At 44.9% G+C, this 26270-nt stretch overlaps 2 protein-coding genes across 2 annotated transcripts; both read right to left on the reverse strand.

Moving 5' to 3' along the window:
- Positions 1–2798: 2798 nt before the first annotated feature.
- On the reverse strand, positions 2799–9254 carry LOC120028244 (scavenger receptor class F member 1-like). The gene is made up of 13 exons (XM_038973416.1): positions 8578–9254; positions 8295–8356; positions 8074–8175; positions 7633–7900; positions 7191–7454; positions 6760–6978; positions 6467–6595; positions 6129–6235; positions 5854–5962; positions 5626–5750; positions 4694–4831; positions 4387–4576; positions 2799–4181 (listed from the first exon to the last, which is right to left on the reverse strand). The coding sequence occupies exons 1-13, from the start codon at positions 8676–8678 to the stop codon at positions 3107–3109; spliced, it is 2889 nt and encodes a 962-aa protein (XP_038829344.1). The 5' UTR covers positions 8679–9254; the 3' UTR covers positions 2799–3106.
- A 114-nt stretch (positions 9255–9368) lies between these two features.
- On the reverse strand, positions 9369–25833 carry LOC120028245 (rab-interacting lysosomal protein-like). Its single transcript, XM_038973417.1, has 8 exons — positions 25059–25833; positions 21924–22053; positions 18282–18397; positions 16523–16711; positions 15423–15592; positions 15133–15255; positions 14916–15014; positions 9369–10659 (listed from the first exon to the last, which is right to left on the reverse strand). The coding sequence occupies exons 1-8, from the start codon at positions 25428–25430 to the stop codon at positions 10527–10529; spliced, it is 1332 nt and encodes a 443-aa protein (XP_038829345.1). The 5' UTR covers positions 25431–25833; the 3' UTR covers positions 9369–10526.
- Positions 25834–26270: the final 437 nt, after the last annotated feature.

Genomic DNA, 26270 nt, shown 5'->3' on the forward strand with positions numbered 1-26270 from the left:
TATTATCCTCAGTAATTTTCCATTCAAGTTGTCAGACCCTGGTTACTTGTCATTGTTGATAGACAACAATAATTTTTTCACCTCTTCCACACTGACTTTACAGAATTCAAAATTACAATTCTTGTCTTTCTTAATTTGTTCAGAAATACTTTGATGTGAAGTGTCAGCTTTTGTTGCTGGTATGTCATGCCTAAGTTTGCTAATCTTGCCAATGAAAAAATCAATAAAGTAGTTGGCAATATCAGTCGGTTTTGTAATGAATGATGAATGATGGAGCTGAGTTTGCCTTTTTTCCCAAAATGTAATTGAAAGTGCTCCAAAGCTTTTTACTATCATTCTTTATGTCATTTATCTTTGTTCCATAGTGTAGTTTCTTCTTCTTTTTATTCAGTTTAGTCACATGATTTCTCAATTTGCAGTACATTTGCCAATCGGTTGTGCAACCAGACTTATTTGCCATTCCTTAGTCCTCATCCCTCTCAACCATACAATTCTTCAATTCCTCATCAATTCATGTGGATTTAACAGGTTTGTTAAATCCATGCTTATTAGTAACTTGGATAAGCAATTTCATAAATGTGTCAAGTGCAACGTCTCATTACACACCACGGACCAACAAATATTCTTTACATCAACAACATAGGAATCACTACAAAACTTATAGTATGACCTCTATTACACTTTCCTAGATATGGCTACTATACTGTGATCACTACACCCGATGGATATGAATACTGCTTTCAAGCACATTTCTGCAGCATTAGTAGAGATGTGATCAATACATGTTGATGACTTCATTCCTGTGCTGTTTGTAAAGACCCCGGTAGGTTGACTGATAACCTGAACCAGGTTGCAGGCACTGGTTACAGTTTGAAGCTTTTTCTTGAGTGGGCAGCTTGATGAAAGCCAGTCAATATTTAAAAATCACCCAGAAAACATACCTCTCTGTTGATATCACATACACTATCAAGAATTTCACACATTATCCAGATACTGACTGTTAGCTGTTATTATACTGTTATTACTTCCACAGTATTTAACATGAGATCCTCTCTAATCGTTACAGGAATGTGGTTCTGAATATAAACAGCAACACCTCCACCACTGGCATTTCTGTCTTTTCTGTATATGTTATAACCTTGTATTGCTACCACTGTATTATCAAAGGTATTGTCTAAGTGAGTTTCAGAGATTGTCAAAATATGAATGTCATCTGTTACTAGCAAGTTATTAATTTAATGAACCTTGTTTCTTAAGCTACATATGTTGACGTGGGCTATTTTGAGCACTTTTCTGGGATGCTTGCTTGTTTTCATTGCTTTACTGGGAAGCTTAGCAGAAGTAGATATTCTCATGTTATTTATGTTAGTGCAGGGTGAGCTGCACACAGTGGACTTCCTACTAGGGCACACCGCCTCAGTGCTAACAGCATAAATATGGTTCATAAGCACACAATTGCTGCATAGAATAGCTGTAGGATCACTAGATGCATTCAGGGCACATAGAGGAACATAAATTAAGTTACTTACATTGTGTCTTCCAATGTCCCTGGTATAATGTACATTTGCTAAAGCATTATGATGACTCAGTGACACAATGGTAGGGATTAACTGAGCTGGGCTTGAGACGCAGCCTTATAATTGTGTGAAAGGATCCAGGAACCCAAATCATTTGGGTGGATCCCATCCTCCTTTTGTTTCCAAAAGGTATCGAAATTGTCAACAAAAGTTACACCCATTGGCTTGCAATAATCACGTAGCCAGTTGTGAAGATAAAGAATCCTGCTAAAGCGTTCAATGCCACGATTCAGAGAGGCCACAGGGCCAGATATGTGTCTAGCAGAGAGTCAATCAGCGCATTCAGAGCTGCCCTTCATAATGTCATTATCACCCCCATTACCTACGACAGAATCGATTTCCATGTCCTGACGTAGTACATTAGGGAGCAGCTTAGTAATGTCATTTACTCGAGCTCCGGGATAGGACATTGTTTTTGCACCAGGAACAGTTCTTACCATGGAGCTGCCCAAATCATGGCTGACGAGAAGGACGAGGAAATATGCCCACTCCCACGCTTCACAGGCATACAGGCCTCCGACAGATGAAGTCCCGCTTGATCCAGAGCAGGGACGGAAGGTTGCCGAATGTCGACTTCGAAATCGTAGGGGAAGGAGTAGGAGTGGGAACAGCGGCCGCAGACGCAGGTACCCCCAGCGACAAAGGTGCAGGAAGATCAGGCTCCAGGGCGGCGAAACAATTAGTTGTTTGTATCTGCTCCGGGCCTCTCGTAGGGAGTGTAGATTGCATTGCGGGAGGCCGCTGTCTTCGGCTTCCACAGCTCATGACATGCGACCATCGTTGATTGCCATGCTCCTCTTGCTGTGCTCCTTCGACTCCGGCCAGTCGGATAACAACAAATGACAAGACAGAGATGCATCCAACATGGGCGAACGCCGTGCAGCACCGGCGTAGAAATGGTAAACATTCCACTCTGCATTTCCCCCAGTATCTTACGTAGGCTGGCTACCTGAGTGATCAAGGAAGCCACCTCAAGCCTATAATCCTCGGCAAGCAAACAATTGTCGCATTGGAACTCTGAGTGATCCAGTTTGTCCTGAAACAAAGGGTAGTAGATACAGCTCCTACAGAGCTGGAACCATTAATTTACTTCTCCAGGCAAAGAGGGCTCCATTGCAAAACTCATCTGGGACAAACTTTGTGAGCTTGATGGCTAACGTTAGCAGCTTAGCCTAGTGATGACAGACAAGCCAAAGTGAACAAAGTGCACAGATCGGAGCGTGCATTTTTTGTTTTAATTTGCATAGTTGTTTCACACATGGCAGTTACAGTATCGATTACTATTTGGTAAGGCGATTTCAACATTATCCTATTGTTGTATGATATACATACATACAGTACATATTGTACAGAACCATCATGTACATATTGTAATTCATAAAATGGTATATTGTAAAGTTAGTTAATGTCAGACTCAACTGTTAACTTCAGTACATTAAGCTAGTTTCCAAATTCCTCATTCATTAGTAGTCAAACTACATACTCAATTGTGAGAGGAGACAGAGCAGCACAGTCATTAGCATCTGAAGTTAGGAATGCATAATCATCACATTCTCATATAGGTTAGCTCCATCGTCCACACTGGCCACCACTCCGTCATTGGCGATGACTTCACTCAGACTAACAGCGTCGGTTACAACTCCAGCTGGCCCGACTGTTAGATATCCACTGTCAGTCTCAATCTGCATCCCAGGGTCATCGTTCTCTCCCCTCACCGCTGACCTTTCACCCATGACTTCTAACCCAGCGACCTCTGGCACGCTTTTCAAAATGGAGGACAGGGGCCTCGTAGGCGTAATGGTGGCATTGGCGCCCTCTGGTGGGAGGTGAGTATTAGTGCCATCGTCAGTGTTTCCCATGACAGCAGGCGAGCTGTGGTGAGCATGCTGTTTCCTCCTACTGGGTTTCCTCATAGATACGCCTTCCCCTACAGGCCCCTCCACCCCCAAGGGTGGGGGAGCCCCCTGCTCCCACAAACTGGCCCTGGCCCCCAGCTTCCTCCTGGGTGGCTTGGTGATCCCCTCCACCCCCGGGCTCTTCCCCTTGGGCTTAGTTCCCACCTCCTGGTCTTTATGTCTCTGGAGGCTGCCTAGCCTGCGTAGCATGGCCTGTACCGGGCCCTCCGAGCTGGGGAGCTCTAGTTTAGACAGGGGCCTCCCCACCCCCGCCTTACCCACTGTCACGTACACTGTGGTCACCTTGTCCATCCCTTTATCTATCTCTGCCTTCTGGCCATCGGATGTGGACCCTGATGCTTGCCCACCCTTTCTGTTAACAGCGGCATTGGATATGGTGCGTCTTCTTCCTACCACTGCTCCAGGCACCTGCAGGGTAGACATGGCTTGTGACGGGGTGGCCGTGTACCTGTCCACATCAGGGTCCCCTGCTTCACCACTGGATCCTGGTTCTTCCAATGGTCCAGTCCCACCTCCACATCCATCCACACCCCCCTCACCTGTCTCCGTCTCTTCCCCCTCTGAGGCCTTCCCTCCCTGGGCCTGGAGGGCTGACAGCATCAGGACCCCCCAGGGGGACTTAGGTTTGGTGCGGGGGGCCCCGGGAGTCAGGTCCTGGGCAGAGCCTCGGCGCTCCTTGGGGCTGAACCTGGGATGAGGTGAGATTGAACTTTATTAATCCCCAAGAGGAAATTAATTTGACAAACTCTCAACATTAAAAACAATCACAAGACAATTGCGATAACTATAACTTTGCAGAGACAAGTTAAAAAGAGAATTGAAGTGCTGTGTAGTGGTGTGTGGTGTGTGTAGCGTCCAATGTCCTCATCATGATGACGGCGGCCTGGTGTTACCTGGTGCCTTCGGCGAAGGAGACGGAGGGGCGTTTGGACTTGGCATTGCTGGAGGTGCGGGGGATGCCAAAGGGGAGGGACATGTCTTCTGCACTAACACTGAAGGCAGAGGGGTCGGGGAACATGTTACACTTAGAACTCATCTCATGTTGGAACTCCTGGAACTCACCGCCCGCCACTGCGGGGATGTCTGAGGGAGGAAGAGTGGGGTAAAGGGAGGGACAGGGAGAGAGAGAAAATAGGGAGTCAACAAAGCACAAAGGGTTGAACACACACACAGACACACACACCCACACACACTGATTACCTTCTCTGGGGGGGACACAGTAGAGAGCCTCTCCGGTCTCCTCATCACTGTCGAAGGAGGATCCGTCTGTCACCCAGCCTGAGGAGGGAGGCTCTATGAAACTGTGGTTGAATGTCAGCTCAGGGTCGTGGTGGGACACTGGAGAGAGAAGTGCTTATTATTATTATTGTCATAATATTGTAATAAGTATAGCATGCACACTTCTCATGTTTCCAAGTGCATGGAGAAAAACCTTGAGAGCATCCAACAAGTACTGGAGTTTCTTCCTTACATACAGTACCAGTCAAAGGTTTGGACACACCTACTCATTTATTTTTTACTATTTTCTAAATTGTAGAATAATAGTGAAGACATTCAACTATGAAATAACACATATGGAATCATGTAGTAACCAAAAAAAGTGTTAAACAACTATATTTTGATTCTTCAAAGTAGTGTGAGTGTTCAGTGACCAGCCAGAGGAAGACGACACGACAGAACCCTCCACACGGGACAGGTACTCAGTGTAAAGCCAATTAGTATACACCTGGGCCCACTAATTGCTTTGTGTCTTCCTCTATATAGGTGTGCCAGGAGAGGAGCTGGAGGAGGATTGGGAGGAGAGACCTGTGGGGATGTCAGATCCTCAGAGAAAGCTTTGTTTACTGGGGCACCTTGTCTCTCTGTTAACCAAGGCAGCTTTAGGTAGAGAGAAGCGTTCCTCTGGTAACTATTATGTGTAGAAGATCTAAAAACAGGAGTAGTATTTGGATAACACTGTTTTGGTTAGTACATGATTCCATATGTTATTTCATAGTTTTGATGTCTTTGATGTCTACAATGTAGAAAATAGTACAAATGAAGAAAAACCCTTGAATGAGTAGGTGTATCCAAACTTTGAATGGTATAGTACATACAGACATATATGATCTCTAGTGTGATATTGGACTGACCTGTGACTCTGGGTAGCCCAGAGGACCAGACAGAGATACAGGGTACAGCAGAGCTCACGTTGGCCAGGACGTTATACACATGATGCTTCATACGGACAGAGGTACCACCGTCACCCACTGCTACCCTGTAGGACCAGAGCAAGGTCAGAGGAACAAACACACCTGCCTTTGCCATCAGAATCATACACACACACACACACACACACACACACACACACACACACACACCTGTCTTTGCCGTCAGTAGGTCCTCCACAGCAGCAGCAGCAGCAGACCAGACCCAGCAGCACCAAGATCAGAGGGACCAGGAGACCAGCGATCAGAGCCCTGTGACCATCTGACACCACACACACACACCCACACATAAACAAATGTGATTCAACCTCACATATTCCTTCTTGAGGGGAAAAAATATTTGAATCCATAGACCCATCTACTTTTACTTATCAGTAACTACACATTAATAACCAACTAGAGCTGTATCCAATAGGAGGAGTGCATACTGTATGGACACGCCCCCATTTCTGGGTGACAGGCGGTGCCCTCTCCACAGTCACAGACAGAGGAACAGTTAAAGCCATACAGCTGGTCTGGACAGGTGATGTTACAACTGGGGACACAACAGAGAGAAACCTGTTAGTGACAGCCAGATACACAATCACCTACGTAACATTGAGATACACAAACAGCAAGATGTCTAAATCAGACATTATTGGATTGGAGAAACCTATTTATTTGAACCATTGTTCACATCAGTGATTACTTCAAGGAAGGGAGAAAGGAAAGATGCATTTTAAGAGTATTCGAACAGAACCTCTGTCTGCTTTCTCCATACTCTCACCTCTGTCCCTGGAACCCGGGCCCACAGACACAACTTCCTGTCACGTGATCACAGTGGCCATGGAAACAGGGGCTGCATAGGAAGCGACAGGCGTCCCCGAATGTTCTGTTAAAGCATGGCTTGTCACATCTGCAGACAAACAGAGTGGCCCAGGTAACAGACAGACGACAAAACGGTCAGCAATTGAAGAAAACGCTGAACCTCTTTGGTATCATTGACACTGTCATGTCTGGGAATTACTGTAAAAGGTCTCAGATACATTTCACTGGTAGATAGTCATCAAACACACACACCTGGGTCCGGTCCATCCTGGATCACATTGTGAACACGCCCCTGTCCTGGGGTCGCATGGTTCACCGTTCCTGCAGCGTGGGCACGCCTCATGGCAGTGGTATCCATGGTAACCCCGCTTGCACGGCCGGTCACAGCGTGTGCCGTTCCACCCAGGCTCACAGGCCGTACAGACACCGTCAACCACAGAGCACGACTGGCCTCGTTTACAGTGGCCACAGCTACACAGGAGAGAAGGAGAGAGAGACATCCATGGACCAGTCCAACTGAATACATACTGTAGCCATTTCAGGATAGACACAGGTAGAAACCTACATAAAGTGCTCAGAAGTCGCCCGAACCATCAATCATCCATTTTGATCAACAGCACAATGACAAGGCAGTACCAGCCCAATCATGTAATCCACTGCAATATCCATATACACTCGCTTACCTCAGTTTACACCCGCTGCCATACTCCCCAGGTCCACACGGTTCATTACAGACGGCTCCCTTGTACCCAGGCTGACATGTACACTCCCCGCTGACGGCATTACACTCGCTGTGCTTCAGGTCACAGTTACAGCGGCGATCACACGTCTGACCCCACCACCCGCTCTGGCACTCGCACACCCCCGTGTTCTGTTGGCACGACGATATGTAGCAGCTACATCGAAGACTGCACTTCTGACCCCAGTACCCTGGGGCACACTGACACCTGCCAACCAAAGATTTTTAAGAAAACATATATTTCTATTGTGTTTTAGCGATTGTGTTGAAAAATATGGTGTGTGACACCACCCTTTACATTTGTAAATTGCAGGCTAAATTGCATCAAGAAATTAATCTCTAAGCTAACTAATGCCTCCCACTGTAAATAAACTCAACTCTCTCACCTGCCGGTCAGTGAGTCGCAGGTGGAGGTGCCTGGGTAGCACTGGCACTGCTTGGTACAGGTGGGCGTCCACCAGCCCTCATCGCAAGTGCAGTTGCCGTGCACAGGGTGACAGTGCCCGTGGCGACCACATCTGCAGGCGTTCTGGCAGAGTGGCCCCCAGCGGTTGGGGAGGCATGTGCACTCGCCCGTGACTGGGTTACAGCGCCCGTGAGGGTGGCACTTGCACAGCTCGCGGCAGTCCGGTGCCCAGAACTCTGGAGGGCAGCCTGTAGAGGGAGACAGGCTGTAATATTTCAGTAGTTTGCACTTAATTACAATGTTCTTGCCCTTTTATTCCTGCAATTTAAAGTGCTACCAAAGTTACTATCTTGGTGTGTTAAAAAAATAATAATTGTGACATAGCCTATGTAACTTAAACATCAGAGTTGGTTTGACTTACGTGTCTTGCAGTGGGCTCCATAGTAGCCAGGGCGACAGCGACAGACGCCCGGGTATACACACACCTCATCCTGCTGGCAGGCCCGCTCGCCATCACACACAGCTGGAGTCACAAACAACAGACACAGTGCTGAATTATACAATACTACCTAAACAAGACGAAAAGCCTGTTCTTGTGTGCCCTGGATGGTTTTACACAATTTACTGTCTACTGGTACTCACGTATAGTACACTCCTCTCCCTGTTGTCTCCATCCAGTACAACAGACAAGAGTGGAGGGATCCCTGTTTGAGAAGGGTAAACAAAATACATACCATAAAGCATAGTAGGAAGTTTCCTTATGGGTCACATTTCTTTTGACTGTTTTTTCATGAAATAATGGAAGATTACAATTATTAAGTTTCTGAGAATGTTTCATAAAACAAGGATATACTGCTTGATAGAAAAGGCAGAAAATGAAAGAGAGAGAGAAAAATAAGGTGTGAGGGTGGAATGTAGTCATCACCTGAGGTCCTGGCAGACGTTTCTCCCTGAGGGAGCCAGTCTCTGAGGGGAGGAGAGGGAACAGCAGAGCAGTAGTCCTAGACCCGTCAGAAACAGGCCCATGTCCACCCCACAACCAGGTCCGTACCAGCCCACAAAAGGTCTCAGACCGTCCAACTCACGCCTGTCCCTGTCCCAACACCAGAATCCTATCCCGGAAAAATCACTTTCTCCTTTTCTCCTCTTTCTCTCACTATTCTCTTCCCAAGTCCAGAAGAGGACAATGGAAATTGAAAGCACTCTCCTCTCTCTTTCTCGATTCTTTCTCTCTCTCCCAAGTCACTCTCTCTCTCTTTACCTTTCTTTTCCCCCAGCCCAGCTCTGTGGTCTTGGAAGTCAGTCTTTCTCTTTCTTTTTCTCTCCCTCTATCCGTCTTTCTGCCCAGCCTAGCTCTCGTCAATCATTAGTCTTGTAGTCGTAGGCCCAGTAATGCCTGACTGAGCGGTCCAAACCCGTCCGTTTCCTCTCCCTCTTTCCTGGGGAAGTTAGAGCCACTTCCTCCCATTCAATCTGCCTCAGTAAGGCTTTTTTAAGACAGCACCACATACTGATAGATTCTGGGAAGAGGTGAGCAGTGTGTTTTGCAAGTTTATTTGTGTACTGTACTTCTGTCTTGCACACAATAACTTCCTATAGCTCACAAACATACACATACACACACATAAAACTTGTAAAAAAGATCAGAAGTGGGATGTTCTCTTGGCAAATTGATGTATGTTGACAGTCCAACTCTCATTCTCCCACAATACACACTTCAGATTTAATGTCAGATATTTATTTAGTTTTTGTAGCACAAAAGCTTCTCCATTTAAAAACAGTCATGCTTACAAAAATTAAATGTACATACAGTGTTGCTGGAAAATACGTCATTCCACACTATCACCAACAGCATTAATTTAGAATGTCAGAAAACTACATCAGAGTCTGAGAGGTTTGAGTACCGATAAGATATGGTAGAGGGCACGGCAGCCATTGTTGTGTGTGTGTGTGTGTTTAACGACATGGTGAGATGGAAGGAGCGTGAGAGCACACACACCATTTCCTTTCAAGGAAACACACACTTCCTCTGTATGTACAGTAACCAACGTACAGGTGCTGGTGCCCCAGTGAACACTCACAGACAGACAGGACAGACAGACAGGCACACACACCACACACACACACTTGGCAGACACATACATAACAATCAACCACAATGCCCAATTCATGGTCCTGGGGAAGACATGATTGAACTCATAATAAGACTCGTGAGATGAGCTGAGCTGATAATACGTGAGATGAGCTGATAGTTAAGAATATAAAGTCTAATCAATAAATGACTGTTACTATGAGGCAATACATTCAGGGTCAGAATCAACACACAGTGTACTTTACTGCAAAACGTTCCCTATAACTCACACCATGTCCATGACAGAGAATTAGAATTACAGCAACCACAAGGCATGGCAACAACAAAAAAACACACTAGGTCAAATGTTAAACACATGGAAGTCCACCATGGTTGTTAATAGTTAGGATGCCCTCTTGTGGCACAAATGTGTTCCTGCGATTACTAATGATTGCTGTGGTCAAAACACATCTTAAAATCTTTAATAAAATATCGCAATACAAATTTGCTTCAGAGATTCAACAGAGATTTTCCTCTTAATAATGTCCTGCATGGTTATTGTCAATGCAAAGTGTACCGTTGGCCATTTCACCATTCTGAACCTATTCCTGAGAGAAACAGAGGGAGAGAAAGAGAAAGGTACGTAGAGCAAGGATGAGGGGGTAGTAAAAAAGAAAGAGGGAAGGCATGAGAGAAGGCTCTTCCTTTCTTAGGGCTGCTGTGGAGACCTAACCAGTATGAAACATCCAGTGATAACTGAACAGAATGGAGGACAAGTGTAGTTGGACGGGTGTTGAGGGTTGTCATGGTGATCGTCTGGTTTCTGTCTCCGTGGTGGTCTTGGTGTCATCAATGATTTCCAAGGAAGAAGCAGCCTTGTTTTCATTGGGACTACGGCTGCTGTGGTTGCTGCCGGAGCGAGTCAGGAAGCCAAAGCTAGGAGACAACACAGGTCTAGGATCAGATATACTAACTCACTACCAGAAGAAACTAAAGCTATACACAGGAGAGGAGAGACCACAACACAGTTCACAAGTCAGAGATATTGTCTTGAAAGACTGAGTTGTTCCGCTTCTTAGTAGTTCCTACACACTACTACAGTGTCTGAGGTTATATACCGCATAGTCTCTTGTGACCAACCGTGATCATTAAACGCTAAGCGTGTATGTGAAACGTGGTTCTGGTCAGGGTTTCTGAGATTACATGCAGTACTACATTGAGCAGATATGAGGTAGTCCCTGGTTACACCACCAGGGGGAGTAGTCTATGTTTACATCAATGGCTTTAGAGGCATCAGCAGGTGCTGTGAAAGCTATAGGTTGAAGGTAAACAGCAGAACAGTGAACAAAGCAGAGGCAAGTTTTTTTTATGTCTGCCTAGAGGTAAACATAGACACTCAACAGTATTATCTTGCTCCCAGACAAATTAAACACCTTTTTTGCACGCATTGAGGACAATACAGTGCCACCGACACGGCCCACTCCCAAAGACTGTGGGCTCTCCTTCTCCGTGGCCGATGTGAGTAAAACATTTAAAATATGTTAACCCTCGCAAGGCCGCCGGCCCAGACGGCATCCCTAGCCGCGTCCTCAGAGTATGCTGGCTGGTGTGTTTACGGACATATTCAATCAATCCCTATCCCAGTCTGCTGTCCCCACACGCTTCAAGAGGGCCACTTTTGTTCCTGTTCCCAAGAAAGCAAAGGTAACTGAACTAAATGACTATCGCCCCATAGCACTCACTTCTGTTTTTTGCTTACCGCCCCAATAGGTCCACAGACGATGCAATCGCCATCACACTGCACAATCCCATCTGGACAAGAGGAATAGCTATGTAAGAATGGTGTTCTTTGACTACAGCTCAGCATTCAACACCATAGTACCCTCCAAACTCATCATTAAGCTTGAGACCCTTGGTCTCGACCCCGCCCTGTGCAACTGGGTCCTGGACTTCCTGACGGGCTGCCCCCAGGTAGTGAAGGTAGGAAACAACATCTCCACTCCACTGATCCTCAACACTGGGACCCCACAAGGGTGCGTTCTCAGCCCTCTCCTGTACTCCCTGTTCACCCATGACTGCATGGCCATGCACGCTTCCAACTCAATGGTTACCAACAACGACGAGACGGCCTACAGGGAGGAGGTGAGGGCCCTCGGAGTGTGGTGCCAGGAAAATAACCTCTCACTCAATGTCAACAAAACAAAGGAGATGATCGGGGACTTCAGGAAACAGCAAAGGGAGCACCCCCCCCCCCCCCATCCACATCGAAGGGACAACAGTGGAGAAGGTGGAAAGTTTTAAGTTCCTCTGTGTACATATCACCAACAAACTGAAATGGTCCACCCACACAGACAGTGTGGTGAAGAAGGCGCAACAGCGCCTCTTCAACCTCAGGAGGCTGAAAAAATGTGTCTTGTCACTGAAAACCCTCACTAACTTTTACAGATGCACAATTGAGAGCATCCTGTCTGGCTGTATCACCGCCTGGTACGGCAACTGCACCGCCCACAACCGCAGGACGAGGGTAGTGAGGTCTGCAGAACGCTTTACCGGGGGCAAACTACGTGCCCTCCAGGACACCTACAGCACTCGATGTCACAGGAAGGCACAAAAGATCATCAAGGACAATAACCACCCGAGCCACTATCTGTTCACCCCGCTTCCATCCAGAAGGGGAGGTCAGTACAGGTGCATCAAAGCTGGGACAGAGAGACTGAAAAACAGCTTATATCTCAAGGTCATCAGATTGTTAAAACAGCCACCACTAGCACAGAGAGGCGGCTGCCTACCTACAGACTTGATATCATTGGCCACTTTAATGAATGGAACACTAGTCACTTTAATAATGCCACTTTTAGAATGTTTACATATCTTGCATTACTCATCTCATATGTATATACTGTATCCTTCACTATCTACTGCATCTTAGCCGCTCTTTCACTGCTCATCCATACATTTTATACTTATATATTCTCCTCCCATTCCTTTACTAGATTATGTGTATTAGGTTTTGTTGTGGAATTTGTTAGATATTAGGTTTTGTTGTGGAATTGTTCAATATTACCTGTTAGATACTGCTGCACTGTCGGATCTAGAAGCATAAGCATTTCGCTACACTCACAATAACATCTGCTAACCATGTGTATGTGACCAATAAAATGTGATTTGATTTGAGGAGACCAGAGGTAGTTTAACAGACAGACAATATAATCAGGATTCAGGACATAGCAACAAGTTGATGGAATGATTCACGCATGCTGGAGGGCTATGAAAGAAACCAAACCGGTCTAACCAAACACAGACCTGCCTCAACTTTGCCTAGACAATCAGTGGCCTTCGAGTAAGGGTTATGGTAGGGCACTGCATATTTAACTGAGGCTCATTGTCTAGGCAAATTAGGCTATTGCAGGAATTCTCCAACAGAACGGTCCTGTGTCAGTTTACCAAAGTAACAACATTGTAACAAGCAACTATTCATACCAAATTTCTAGAACTATCTGATTGGGTTTCTATGAATGTTGTAAATATGCTTTAAACATGTTTACATTTCTATATGTAAATGTGGAAGAAAAAGTATGTTAACCCTTTAGAATTACCTGGATTTCTGCATAAATTTGTCATAAAATGTTATGATCTTCATCTAAGTCACAACAAAAGACAAACACAGTCTGCTTAAACTAATTACACACAAACAATTAGAATTTTTCATGTGCTTATTGAACACACCGTGTAAACATTCACAGTGCAGGTTGGGAAAAGTATGTGAACCCTTGAATGTAATAACAGGTTGACCCTCCTTTGGCAGCATTAACCTCAACCAAACATTTTCTGTAGTTGTGGATCAGACCTGCACAATGGTCAGGAGGAATATTGTACCATTCCTCTTTATAAAACCGTTTCTGTTCCGCAATATTCTTGAGATGTCTGGTGTGAACCGCTCTCTTGAGGTCATGCCACAGCATCTCAATCGGGTTGAGGTCAGGACTGACTGGGCCACTCCAGAAGGCGTATTTTCTTCTGTTTCTTCTGTTCATTCTGTTGTTGATTTACTTCTGTGTTTTGGGTTGTTGCCCTGTTGCATCACCTAACGTCTGTTGAGCTTCAATTGGCGGACAGATAGCCTTAAATTCTCCTGCAAAATGTCTTGATAAAATGAATTCCCAAGTTTTCCGTCGATGATAGCAAGCTGTCCAGGGCCTGAGGCAGCAAAGCAGCCCAAACCATGATGCTCCCTCCACCATACTTTACAGTTGGGATGAGGTTTTGATGTTGGTGTACTGTGCCTTGTTTCTCCACACATAGTGTTGTGTGTTCCTTCCAAACAACACAACTTTAGTTTAATCTGTCCACGGAATATTTTGCCAGTCGCACTGTGGAACATCCAGCTGCTCTTGTGCTAACTTCAGATGTGCAGCAATGTTTTTTTTGGACAGCAGTGGCTTCTTCCATGGTGTCCTCCCATGAACACCAATCTTGTTTAGTGTTTTACATATTGTAGTCTCGTCAACAGAGATGTTAGCATCTTCCAGAGATTTCTGTAAGTCTTTAGCTGACACTCTAGGATTCTTCTTAACCTCATTGAGCATTCTGCGCTGTGCTTTTGCAGTCATCTTTGCAGGACGGCCACTCCTATGGAGAGTAGCAACAGTGCTGAAATGTATCCATTTATAGACAATTTGTCTTTCCGTGGAATTACTTTTATTGATACTTGTGTAACCTTTTCCAGCTTTATGCAAGGCAACAATTGTTAATCTTAGGTCTTCTGAGATCTCTTTTGTTCCGAGGCATAGTTCTTCTCAGGCAATGCTTCTTGTGAATAGCAAACTCAAATTTTGTGAGTGCTTTTCATAGGGCTAGGCAGCTCTAACCAACATCTCCAATCTCATCTCATTGATTGGACTCCAGGTTAGTTGATTCCTGACTCCAATTAGCTTTTGGAGAAGTCAATAGCCTACACTGTGAATGTTTAAATTATGTATTCAATATAGACAAGAAAAATACAATAATTTGTGTTATTAGTTTAAGAACACTGTGTTTGTCTGTTGTTGTGACTTAGATGAAGATCAGACAAATTCTATGTCAAATTTATGCAGAAACCCAGGTAATTCCAAAAGGTTCATATACTTTTTCTTGCCACTGTCTGTTAATAGATGTGTTGTTTAAATGAGTAAAAACAGGTCAGTAGTACTTACAGGTTCCTGATGCGAGACTCTTGTGGTTTGCTGTCAGTGCTATCTGTCTCGGTTTCTGTCTTTGCTCTCCTCTCAAACAGGGGGCCTTTCTCGTCATCACTGTTCAAGGAAATCACATCCACAAAGTTAGCACTGTGTGTGTGTGTGTGTGTGTGTGTGTGTGTGTGTGTACGCACATGTGTGTGTGTGTGTACCCGTGTGTGTGAGTCATTGTCACCTGCTGCATTCGTCCTCTGGCATGCCCAGCATCTTGGCCTTGATGACAGTTTTCTGTTTCTTTATGGCAGAACGTACTGCCTCCAGCAAGAATCCTGGACATCGCTCATCATTCAGGATCTCCCTGTGTGGATGACACATATGACACACACGTCAGTACATACACACACAAGTATAAAACTAAACAAGCACAAACAAACATGTAAACACATACACACACACACACACACACTCATAACCCCCCCACCCCCTGACACACACACAAACAAACACACACCCTATAGTACCTACCTCTGGTAGAAGGAGAGTTCCTCCTGCACCAGGAACAGGTTGGCTTTGAGCTCGTTCCTCTCTGTCAGCATCTCTCTGACCTCCTGCTTGGTGAAACAGGGTCTGTTGGGGTCCTTAAGGTCTATCACCAGCTTGCCTGTCAGGTCCACTTCTGTCCTACATGGACTGGCCTGTTGGGGTGGAGGAAACACAGCTGGACTATCACAATTGTGTTAATGTAATGACAGTTGTGTTTAAGGGAAACAAAATGTTGTTGTTCACCTGGTATAAGAAATTTTGTGAACTTCACAGTCTATGAAATTGTCTAAAAGCAATAGCAAAAGCTAAATACCCATCAAAATGATGAGATTTGACTATGTGTGACTATTACAAAGTAAAAAGACACATTTCTTGTAGTGAGATTTCTTAGTCACATTATACTGTATGTGGACAATACATACATGTACATCTTGTGCCAAAGGTGTATCTGTTTTCCTCTCACAACAATGAATTAACTCCTTTGTCAGAGAGAGAAGTCACAGATATGACCTTAGTTTCTCTTATCTTAGTCACAACAAATATCTCAAAATGGCTACAGTTTATTTTACAGGGAGAAGAATTTAAATAAAACAAAGGCCAAGTGTAAGACTTGGCAGAGAGAGGACAGTGACAAATGTTTAAAGATTACAGTTCAGCTCCAAAATAAACTGAGGGAGATGGCAGGACACTAAAAGTTCTCTAGAGAAATGATGACAAGGTGTAACAAACAAGTCAGTAAAGTGAGTCAGAATACACCACTCTGGATGACTAATGTTTATGTAGTATTACTGGGTACTTTGGATCCTGGATGTGATTGACAGAAACAGCATTTCAGCTGTGTGTACAGTATATCAGACAATACACCAAGGGTATGACTCAAAAAGACATGTTTACTGTTCTATTTATGTTGATAACCAGTTTATAATAACAATAAGGCACCTTAAGGGTTTGAGGTATATGGCCAACGTACCACACCCCCTCAGGTCTTTTTGCTTAGATATAATATGAAGGTCCAAGGCCAATTCAAAAATGGAAATGAATGCTTACCTTTTCAACAAGGGACAAAAAGACACACTTCTTACCGTGCCAGCAGCAGCATTGGCCTTTTCCAGCTGGGTGGTGAGGCGTTCTATCTCTTTCTGTTTCTCTCGGAGGTCTGCCTCCATGTCAGCCTTCCTCTCCACAGCATTCTTCACCTGGGCCGTGATGATGCTCTGCTTGTGTCTCAGCTCCCCATTCATCTTCATGAAGCGCTCCAACTGCTCCTGCAGCTGTACACACACACACGTATGAAACAACACTAACATTACTTACGTACACACTCAGGACGATGATATGCTAGATATCATAGTGGGCCTTGGTGGGGGTGCAGGGACTCATTGGGAGTAAGGGGGACCATATTACACAAACACAGGGGGACAATACTGGTTACTCCCATTAACACAAAAACATGTTCAAGCAGAATTTTGAGCAAACTTAATTTAGGAGGCCCATATCTTTAGGTCAGATGAAAAGCCTAGAAACATCAACAAACTCGAGCTGGAGTTTAAAACCATTACTGTGTGACAGAGGGAGCTGCTGTGAATAGGGAGGTGGAGTCATTGCCCAGACTTGTCTCCAAGGTGTAGGTGATGCTCAGCACAAAACAATAACCATAACTATTACGCCTGTACTGTTTTAATTTCAAGTTTTATTAGTCGCATGTACGGAATGGTATACCCCGTCACATGGTATACCATGTCAAATGAAATGCTTACTTGCCGATTCATTCTCAACAATAAGAAATAACATAAGATAAGACTATGCACATAAAGTAAATGGCTCAGTAGAATATAATAACATTTTTAGCTTAAGTATAATACAATTTATAGTCCAATATTTGCATGTGTTTTGGGGAAGGGGGATTGGGGGGCAAGCGTTTAAATTATGCAGTACTTAGCAATCATAATAGGAGTCTGGTAGCAGCAGTTGTGATGTGTGTGTAACAAGAATGTACACTGAGTGTACAAAACATGAATAACACCTGCTCTTTCCATGACATAGACTGACCAGGTGAATCCAGGTGAAAGCTTTGATCCCTTATTGATGTCACTTAAATCCACTTCAATCAGTGTAGATGAAGGGGAGGAGACAGGTTAGCAAAATACTTTTAAGCCTTTAGACAATTTAGACATGGATTGTGTATGTGTGCCATTCAGAGGGTGAATGGGAAAGACAAAAGATTGAAGTGCCTTTGAACAGGGTATGGTAGTAGGTGCCAGGCGCACCAGTTTGAGTGTGTCAAGAACTGCAACGCTGCTGGGTTTTTCATGCAGAACCGTTTTGTGTATCAAGAATGGTCCACCACCCAATGGAGATCCAGCCAACTTGACACAACTGTGGGAAGCATTGGAGTCAACATGGGCCAGTAACCCTGTGGAGCGGTTTTGACCTTGTAGAGTCCATGCTTGACGAATTGAGGCTGTTCTGAGGGCAAAAGGGGGTGCAACTCAATATCAGAAAGGTGCTCCTAATGTTTTGTACACTCAGTGTATATATGTGTGTGTGTGTGTGTGTGTGTGTGTGTGTGTGTGTGTGTGTGTGTGTGTGTGTGTGTGTGTGTGTGTGTGTGTGTGTGTGTGTGTGTGTGTATAAGCTGAAGCGTGTCTGGGTCACTGCTGAGAGACAGACTTCCTATCGGCTGTTTATGACACCTCCCCACTCATGACTGGCTATTGGCTGACCTTCAGAGTATTGATACAATCACTGTGCCCAGGCATGTGTGTGTGCGTGTGTAAACTGAAGCGTGTATGGCTACACTTGCATTCAGATGGACTGTACATGTAGTCTTTTTGTCCTTACCGCCTCCACCTCTTTAGACATGCTGGCTATCTGCTGTACTTTGGCCCTCAGCTCATCTCTCTGCTTGTCAACCACTTCCTTCAGTTTAAGCATCACCTCCCGCTCCTGCCGTTGGACTGGAAAACAGGACCACAACAATGCAATATCATCACTGTGGGTGTTCAATGGTCAACAGACAAAGCAGAGAGAACATCATTAGGGCACACATTTTTTTAAATAGAAATTAAGTCAACGGAGTCTGGGAAGTCCCTCCTTGTTTCAGTCTGTTTTCTTCCGTTTGGTGCCTAATGAACATGACCCAGTAGCTCATCAACCATCAACAGTCGGCCGAGACTACGTCCCCAGCCAAATCTGCTCAGTGGAGTGTATCTGAAGGTCTGAGGTTAAACAGTAAAGACACTTAAGGATTATCCTTCAGCACACGGTCATCTTTAAACTGTCTGGTTTATACCTGTAGATTCAGACAGACTACTCTGGACGTCTAATAACTGATACATAACTTATGGTGGAGCTATGGCATGGATATTGGAGACACTAACATTCCTAGGCTAAACTGGTGCAATAAAACTTAACAGCAAGCAGCTAACATGGGCCTCCTTGTTAGAAAACTGTTTTCAGTGTGTAGTATGACCGGGGTTTTCAAACTGGGGTCCGTGGAGGTACTGCAGTGTAATTTAATTTTTTATTTAAAAAAATATATATATATTTTGGGGGAATTGTTTTATGTGATAAATTCTTATTTTATAAATATCACTACAACAGAATATCATCGTGGATACCATTTCTATGTCTCAGCATCCAGTATGAAGGAATTTAAAGATGCTAACTAGTGTTAGTGCAATGACTAGAAGTCTACAGCAACAGTTAGCATGCTAGCTGTTCCTGTTCATTCAACTCTGGGGAAGTAGATAAATGGCTTGCCAAAATCTCGAACTATCCATTTAATATGGTGGAAATTACAGTCATTGGAGCAAATTAAAGAGTTTTTCTGTATAGAAAATTCTTAAGTGGGCCATCTAAGTGTTAATTTTTTTGATGGAAAAGTGTCAGCTTCAAAAAAACGACCAAAACCAAATAGCATGCTGAAAATATATTGAAGTATAATTATTTGTAAAAATAACATATGCTAACATATGATGGGGGTCCCTGGGTCGCCAGTTTGCCTGGGCGGGGGTCCCTGGGTCGCCAGTTTGCCTGGGCGGGGGTCCCTGGGTCGCCAGTTTGCCTGGGCGGGGGTCACTGGGTCGCCAGTTTGCCTGGGCGGGGGTCCCTGGGTCGCCAGTTTGCCTGGGCGTGGGTCCCTGGGTCGCCAGTTTGCCTGGGCGGGGGTCCCTGGGTCGCCAGTTTGCCTGGGCGTGGGTCCCTGGGTCGCCAGTTTGCCTGGGCGGGGGTCCCTGGGTCACCGGTTTGCCTGGGCGGGGGTCCCTGGGTCGCCAGTTTGCCTGGGCGGGGGTCCCTGGGTCGCCAGTTTGCCTGGGTGGGGGTCCCTGGGTCGCCAGTTTGCCTGGGCGGGGGTCACTGGGTCGCCAGTTTGCCTGGGCGGGGGTCCCTGGGTCGCCAGTTTGCCTGGGCGGGGGTCACCGGGTCGCCAGTTTGCCTGGGTGGGGGTCCCTGGGTCGCCAGTTTGCCTGGGCGGGGGTCCCTGGGTCGCCAGTTTGCCTGGGCGGGGGTCCCTGGGTCGCCAGTTTGCCTGGGCGGGGGTCACTGGGTCGCCAGTTTGCCTGGGCGTGGGTCACTGGGTCGCCAGTTTGCCTGGGCGGGGGTCACTGGGTCGCCAGTTTGCCTGGGCGGGGGTCACTGGGTCGCCAGTTTGCCTGGGCGGGGGTCACTGGGTCGCCAGTTTGCCTGGGCGTGGGTCACTGGGTCGCCAGTTTGCCTGGGCGGGGGTCACTGGGTCGCCAGTTTGCCTGGGCGGGGGTCCCTGGGTCGCCAGTTTGCCTGGGCGGGGGTCACTGGGTCGCCAGTTTGCCTGGGTGTGGCTCCCTGGGTCGCCAGTTTGCCTGGGCGGGGGTCCCTGGGTCGCCAGTTTGCCTGGGCGGGGGTCACTGGGTCGCCAGTTTGCCTGGGTGTGGGTCCCTGGGTCGCCAGTTTGCCTGGGCGGGGGTCCCTGGGTCGCCAGTTTGCCTGGGCGGGGGTCACTGGGTCGCCAGTTTGCCTGGGTGTGGGTCCCTGGGTCGCCAGTTTGCCTGGGCGGGGGTCCCTGGGTCGCCAGTTTGCCTGGGCGTGGGTCCCTGGGCAAGAAAGGTTTGAAAACCCCTGTAGTATGGTATCATATAATCTAATTGAGTTAAATGTAATTATGAGCACAATTAGATTATTCTTCTAGTCCTGAGAAAATGAAGAAAGTTAAATATACATTTTAGTGGTTGGAGTAGATCCAATTATTGTGATGTTTCTTGACACAAATATGGTCTTCTCCTTCAGGGAAAAATGTATCTGATTTAGGCCCCCCACGGCTGAACAGACACTTCCTTGAAAACTAGTGAAAAAATACCACAAGACTTGCATACATTGCATTAACAGTTTACATTACGTTGAAGTAAAGAGGTACAGTATACAAGCCATAAAGCCATCAGTAGACAGACTTAACTAAACTTTCAACTGCCCTTGAAAATTGCTCATATGCAATGAGTAAATCGAGGATAAGAGCATCTAATTTGTTGAATGATATTAGGGTTGGTGCTCTTAGAAGCTTCTATAGCACAGTGTGAGTATAGAGTACTAGGCAGAGACCAGATGAATAATGAATATCTTACAAATACTTCAGAATGCTTAATAAGTTAGTGTAATAATACAAATTATATGCGTCTATCGTATAATATTAGTTTATATGTATCTATTCTGCTTTGTTCTTATTTCAGTCTTTACATAACAAATGTCACATTTACAGTCACACATTCACTTCCCAAATAAACAAACACCGGAATTCCTCAGTCAGCAATGTTTTCCCCTGTGACTACCACCAGAAGTAAATACCCTGCGTCAGCAACACAGTAACTCCATTCTCGTAACAAGATTACTTTGGGGTACTTTACCTGCTGTGGTGTATAGTATGTTTGCAAATACGCGTGTGAGAAGGGGATTGTTTCTAAGAGGTGTGTGATATATTATGTGCAATATATTATGTGCAACAGAAAGGGTAAGTACCATGCCCCGACCATCCTGAGCATGGTTGACCCTAAAGCAGATGTTTAAACTAACCTTCCTGAGCATGGTTGACCCTAAAGCAGATGTTTAAACTAACCTTCCTGAGCATGGTTGACCCTAAGCAGATGTTTAAACTAACCTTCCTGAGAATGGTTGACCCTAAAGCAGATGTTTAAACTAACCTTCCTGAGCATGGTTGACCCTAAAGCAGATGTTTAAACTAACCTTCCTGAGCATGGTTGACCCTAAGCAGATGTTTAAACTAACCTTCCTGAGCATGGTTGACCCTAAGCAGATGTTTAAACTAACCTTCCTGAGCATGGTTGACCCTAAAGCAGATGTTTAAACTAACCTTCCTGAGCATGGTTGCCCCTCAGCCGGCTGTGTCCCTATGGCTGTTCTATAACAACCAACCTCTAAAGGTATCGTTGCCCTTAAGGCAGCTGTTTAAACCAATCATGTGTGTGCACGTGTGTTCATGTGTTTTAAACCAACCTTCCTGGGCATGGTTGCCCCTCAGGCAGCTCTGTAACTCTTGATTCTCCGTCTGTAGATGTAACACCTGGGCCTGCAGCTCCTCGCATCTGCTCCTCTGCTTCTCTGCCTCCTCCTGCTGCTGCACCTCCTGTTGGGGGACGAGGAGAAGCTGTCACTGACTCTGGGTTAGGAGGAGACACACAGCATACCCACCATAGAAATAGAATGACATTCTAGTCATTCTATTTCTATGGTACCCATAACCATTGACTTCTAGTGAACTCATTGCCCACAGCCAATTAGTCTACAGGTACTTAGTGGTGGGGAAGAATAGCCTCCTAACTAAATCAAAGATATTGATAGTTACTGAGTGCTAGCTGAAGAATGTTCCAAGTGAAAGAGAAAAACAAGCGTGCCTATGACGCCTGTGTTTTTAACTTCAATTTCAGTGTTATGGTGACTACCAATATAACAACAAGATACCAACAAGACCAATAACACACAGTGTAGTCAGGTGTGAGAGAGAAGCAATATGTTGGGATGAGCAGGGCTCATGGTGTGTGAAAGAATGTGTGTGGTGCATAGAGATGTGGTGTAGTGAAAGCTGTAGGAGATAAATGGGCCAAGCGAAAGTACAAACATACTGTTTCTTCTTAAATCAAATCTATGATCGTTGAGATCACAGACAAGATAAGTGACTTCCCAAATTCTACTGCGATATAGCCTGGGCTATTTTATATTATAATATCAGTTTCTCCAGAGATAAATCAGATCAAGCCCGAACATTGCGATGTACTAGAGAGTTATAGTTGCAAACAGGCCAATTCTACATACAGTGGGGCAAAAAAGTATTTAGTCAGCCACCAATTGTGCAAGTTCTCCCACTTAAAAAGATGAGAGAGGCCTGTAATTTTCATCATAGGTACACTTCAACTATGACAGACAAAATGAGAAAAAAAAATCCAGAAAATCACATTGTAGGATTTTTAATGAATTTATTTGCAAATTATGGTGGAAAATAAGTATTTGGTCCATAACAAAAGTTTATCTCAATACTTTGTTATATACCCTTTGTTGGCAGTGACAGAGGTCAAACGTTTTCTGTAAGTCTTCACAAGTTTTTCACACACTGTTGCTGGTATTTTGGCCCATTCCTCCATGCAGATCTCCTCTAGAGCAGTGATGTTTTGGGGCTGTTGCTGGGGAACACAGACTTTCAACTCCCTCCAAAGATTTTCTATGGGGTTGAGATCTGGAGACTGGCTAGGCCACTCCAGGACCTTGAAATGCTTCTTACGAAGCCACTCCTTCGTTGCCCGGGCGGTGTGTTTGGGATCATTGTCATGCTGAAAGACCTAGCCACATTTCATCTTCAATGCCCTTGCTGATGGAAGGAGGTTTTCACTCAAAATCTCACGATACATGGCCCCATTCATTTTTTCCTTTACACGGATCAGTCGTCCTGGTCCCTTTGCAGAAAAACAGCCCCAAAGCATGATGTTTCCACCCCCATGCTTCACAGTAGGTATGGTGTTCTTTGGATGCAACTCAGCATTCTTTGTCCTCCAAACACGACGAGTTGAGTTTTTACCAAAGAGTTCTATTTTGGTTTCATCTGACCATATGACATTCTCCCAATCTTCTTCTGGATCATCCAAATGCTCTCTAGCAAACTTCAGACGGGCCTGAACATGTACTGGCTTAAGCAGGGGGACACGTCTGGCACTGCAGGATTTGAGTCCCTGGCGGCGTAGTGTGTTACTGATGGTAGGCTTTGTTACTTTGGTCCCAGCTCTCTGCAGGTCATTCACTAGGTCCCCCCGTGTGGTTCTGGGATTTTTGCTCACCGTTCTTGTGATCATTTTGACCCCACGGGGTGAGATCTTGCGTGGAGCCCCAGATCGAGGGAGATTATCAGTGGTCTTGTATGTCTTCCATTTCCTAATAATTGCTCCCACAGTTGATTTCTTCAAACCAAGCGGTTTACCTATTGCAGATTCAGTCTTCCCAGCCTGGTGCAGGTCTACAATTTTGTTTCTGGTGTTCTTTGACAGCTCTTTGGTCTTGGCCATAGTGGAGTTTGGAGTGTGACTGTTTGAGGTTGTGGACAGGTGTCTTTTATACTGATAACAAGTTCAAACAGGTGCCATTAATACAGGTAACGAGTGGAGGACAGAGGAGCCTCTTAAAGAAGAAGTTACAGGTCTGTGAGAGACAGAAATCTTGCTTGTTTGTAGGTGACCAAATACTTATTTTCCACCATAATTTGCAAATAAATTCATAAAAAATCCTACAATGTGATTTTCTGGATTTTTGTTCCTCATTTTGTCTGTCATAGTTGAAGTGTACCTATGATGAAAATTACAGGCCTCTCTCATATTTTTAAGTGGGAGAACTTGCACAATTGGTGGCTGACTAAATACTTTTTTGCCCCACTGTAGTTTACTGGAGAAAACGTGGTAATTAACTACAACGACCATCATCCGTTGCATCGGAATCGCTTGATTGTTTTATTCAGCGTTGTTACATCATTCAACCCAGGTAATGCATGGTGCATTTAATTTATTTAAAACAAATCGAAACCCGTGATAAATGTTTTAAAATCGAACCGACGTCAAAAAGCACTAATCGCTCAGCACTACTAAATAGGCTAATATACCTTTCACATACAGTGGCAAATGTGGCGACCTGTCAAGAAAAACACACGAGGGACATCATAACGACACTGGCACGAGCGTCCATTCTGAACACACATTTCCATGATGTTACATAACAAAAACGACATATAGGCTACATTTCGCTTAGGCTACTAATAACACTAAAATGTAGCCTTCTCTGTGTGGGGGAATAGTTGCCAGTGGTAGGTATACACTCTACACAATGTGTCACACAGATAACAAATATATTTTGAGCTGCCACTTGCCCCTGAATGGGCATGATGAATAACGTGGCATGCTGATGTGCAGCGAGTAGCAATACTTGTTAAATCGTAGCCTAGCCGTAAAAACAATTCAATTGCTACAATGTAGAAAAAAAAACAAATCACGTATCTTCAGTGTTGTTACAATCCGCTAACTGACACGATACGTCACTGGAGGGTTTATCGGACCCCATGTTACTAACGTTACCACGTTGTTATTACCATCGACTCACCCGCTGTATTTCATTCTTTCTGCTTTCGTCGTATTCTTTCACAGATCTCGTCTTCTTCTGTTTCTGTACATGTAGCGTTTCAAATGCTTTGAGTAATTCTTCTTCTTTTGACTTGTGTGCATTGTTCCGCGAGGCGAAGCTCTCCAAAAGCTCTAGAACTTTGACTATTTTAGGCAGCAGTACTGTGGCGCTCTCTTTACCGTAGCTGTCAATAAGTTTTTCCAATTCCGAGCCAATCAATTTAGCCATTTCGTATACATCATCCACAGTTAATGCTGAACATGTCCTTTCAAAACACCACCCTGTCTTCTTGACGTCTTGCTTTTGATCGTTAATATCGCAATCATTCTCCATGTTTGCACCAGTGTGCATGCACGTTAATATCGAAACTCAGAAATAAAATTAAAATGTCGTTCTCAGCGTGACAAGACAGTTCCCCAGCGATAGAGTCGAAACACAACTAAAGCGAAAGTGTTCTCACAATAAACAGGTGTCTTATCTATATCGCGATATGCTGCTGCATCTAAAATGTATGCATTATTCGTCACCCTATGCTCGAAGTTGACTCTTTCTTTCGTTGCATGCTTGATCATCCAGACAATTATAAACTCGTTCTAATTTGGACCTCATTTGAGCATACGTCACACATTTTGCTTGCCCCTAGTCTAGAGCATTAACTTGAGGCCCGATTCAAATTAAAGAACAGAGTTCCTCGTCGAGTAGTCTTGAAAAGACAGCGCAGTGTACTGTCGACTGGACGCCCACATTTCAGCCCTCTCTCTTTGCTCGGCTTGTTTACCATTCAAGAACCCTCCTACTTTCCTGACCAGCGTAATAGGAGTGAGTTTATCTTAGACCCACATAGCATAGCGTACTGTAAAACTGGTATGATAGGTCGAACGTACAGTAAAACAGTCCAAGCATACAAATTGGATTTCATCTGAAGGCATGGGAAACGATTGACGATGCTGTACTGTTGTTTAACAGTCGGCATACAGTACCAGTCAAAAGTTGACACACCTACTCATTCCAGGGTTTTTCTTTATTTTTACTATTTTCTACATTGTAGAATAATATTGAATACATCAAAACTATGAAATAAACTATGAATGAGTTGGTGTGTCCAAACTGACTGGTACTGTATGTAACAAACGGAATAAATCAAATGCAATCGAAGGACACAATCTACCCACATTTGCTTCATTGACATGA

This window comes from Salvelinus namaycush, chromosome 34 (assembly GCF_016432855.1).
Source record: "Salvelinus namaycush isolate Seneca chromosome 34, SaNama_1.0, whole genome shotgun sequence".
Classification (NCBI taxonomy): Eukaryota; Metazoa; Chordata; class Actinopteri; order Salmoniformes; family Salmonidae; genus Salvelinus; species Salvelinus namaycush.

What these genes read in the sequence shown, in the direction of transcription:
- LOC120028244 (XM_038973416.1), bottom strand. Translation starts at nt 8,678, where the DNA reads ATGGGCCTGTTTCTGACGGGTCTAGGACTACTGCTCTGCTGTTCCCTC. An exon ending in TGGAGCCCACTGCAAGACAC is followed by an intron (nt 7,901 to 8,073) that starts GTAAGTCAAACC and finishes CTCCCTCTACAG; the next exon opens with GCTGCCCTCCAGAGTTCTGG. An exon ending in CCTACTGACGGCAAAGACAG is followed by an intron (nt 5,751 to 5,853) that starts GTGTGTGTGTGT and finishes CTGGTCCTACAG; the next exon opens with GGTAGCAGTGGGTGACGGTG.
- LOC120028245 (XM_038973417.1), bottom strand. Translation starts at nt 25,430, where the DNA reads ATGCACACTGGTGCAAACATGGAGAATGATTGCGATATTAACGATCAA. An exon ending in GAACTCTCCTTCTACCAGAG is followed by an intron (nt 15,256 to 15,422) that starts GTAGGTACTATA and finishes TCATCCACACAG; the next exon opens with GGAGATCCTGAATGATGAGC. An exon ending in CCAGAGGACGAATGCAGCAG is followed by an intron (nt 15,015 to 15,132) that starts GTGACAATGACT and finishes TTCCTTGAACAG; the next exon opens with TGATGACGAGAAAGGCCCCC.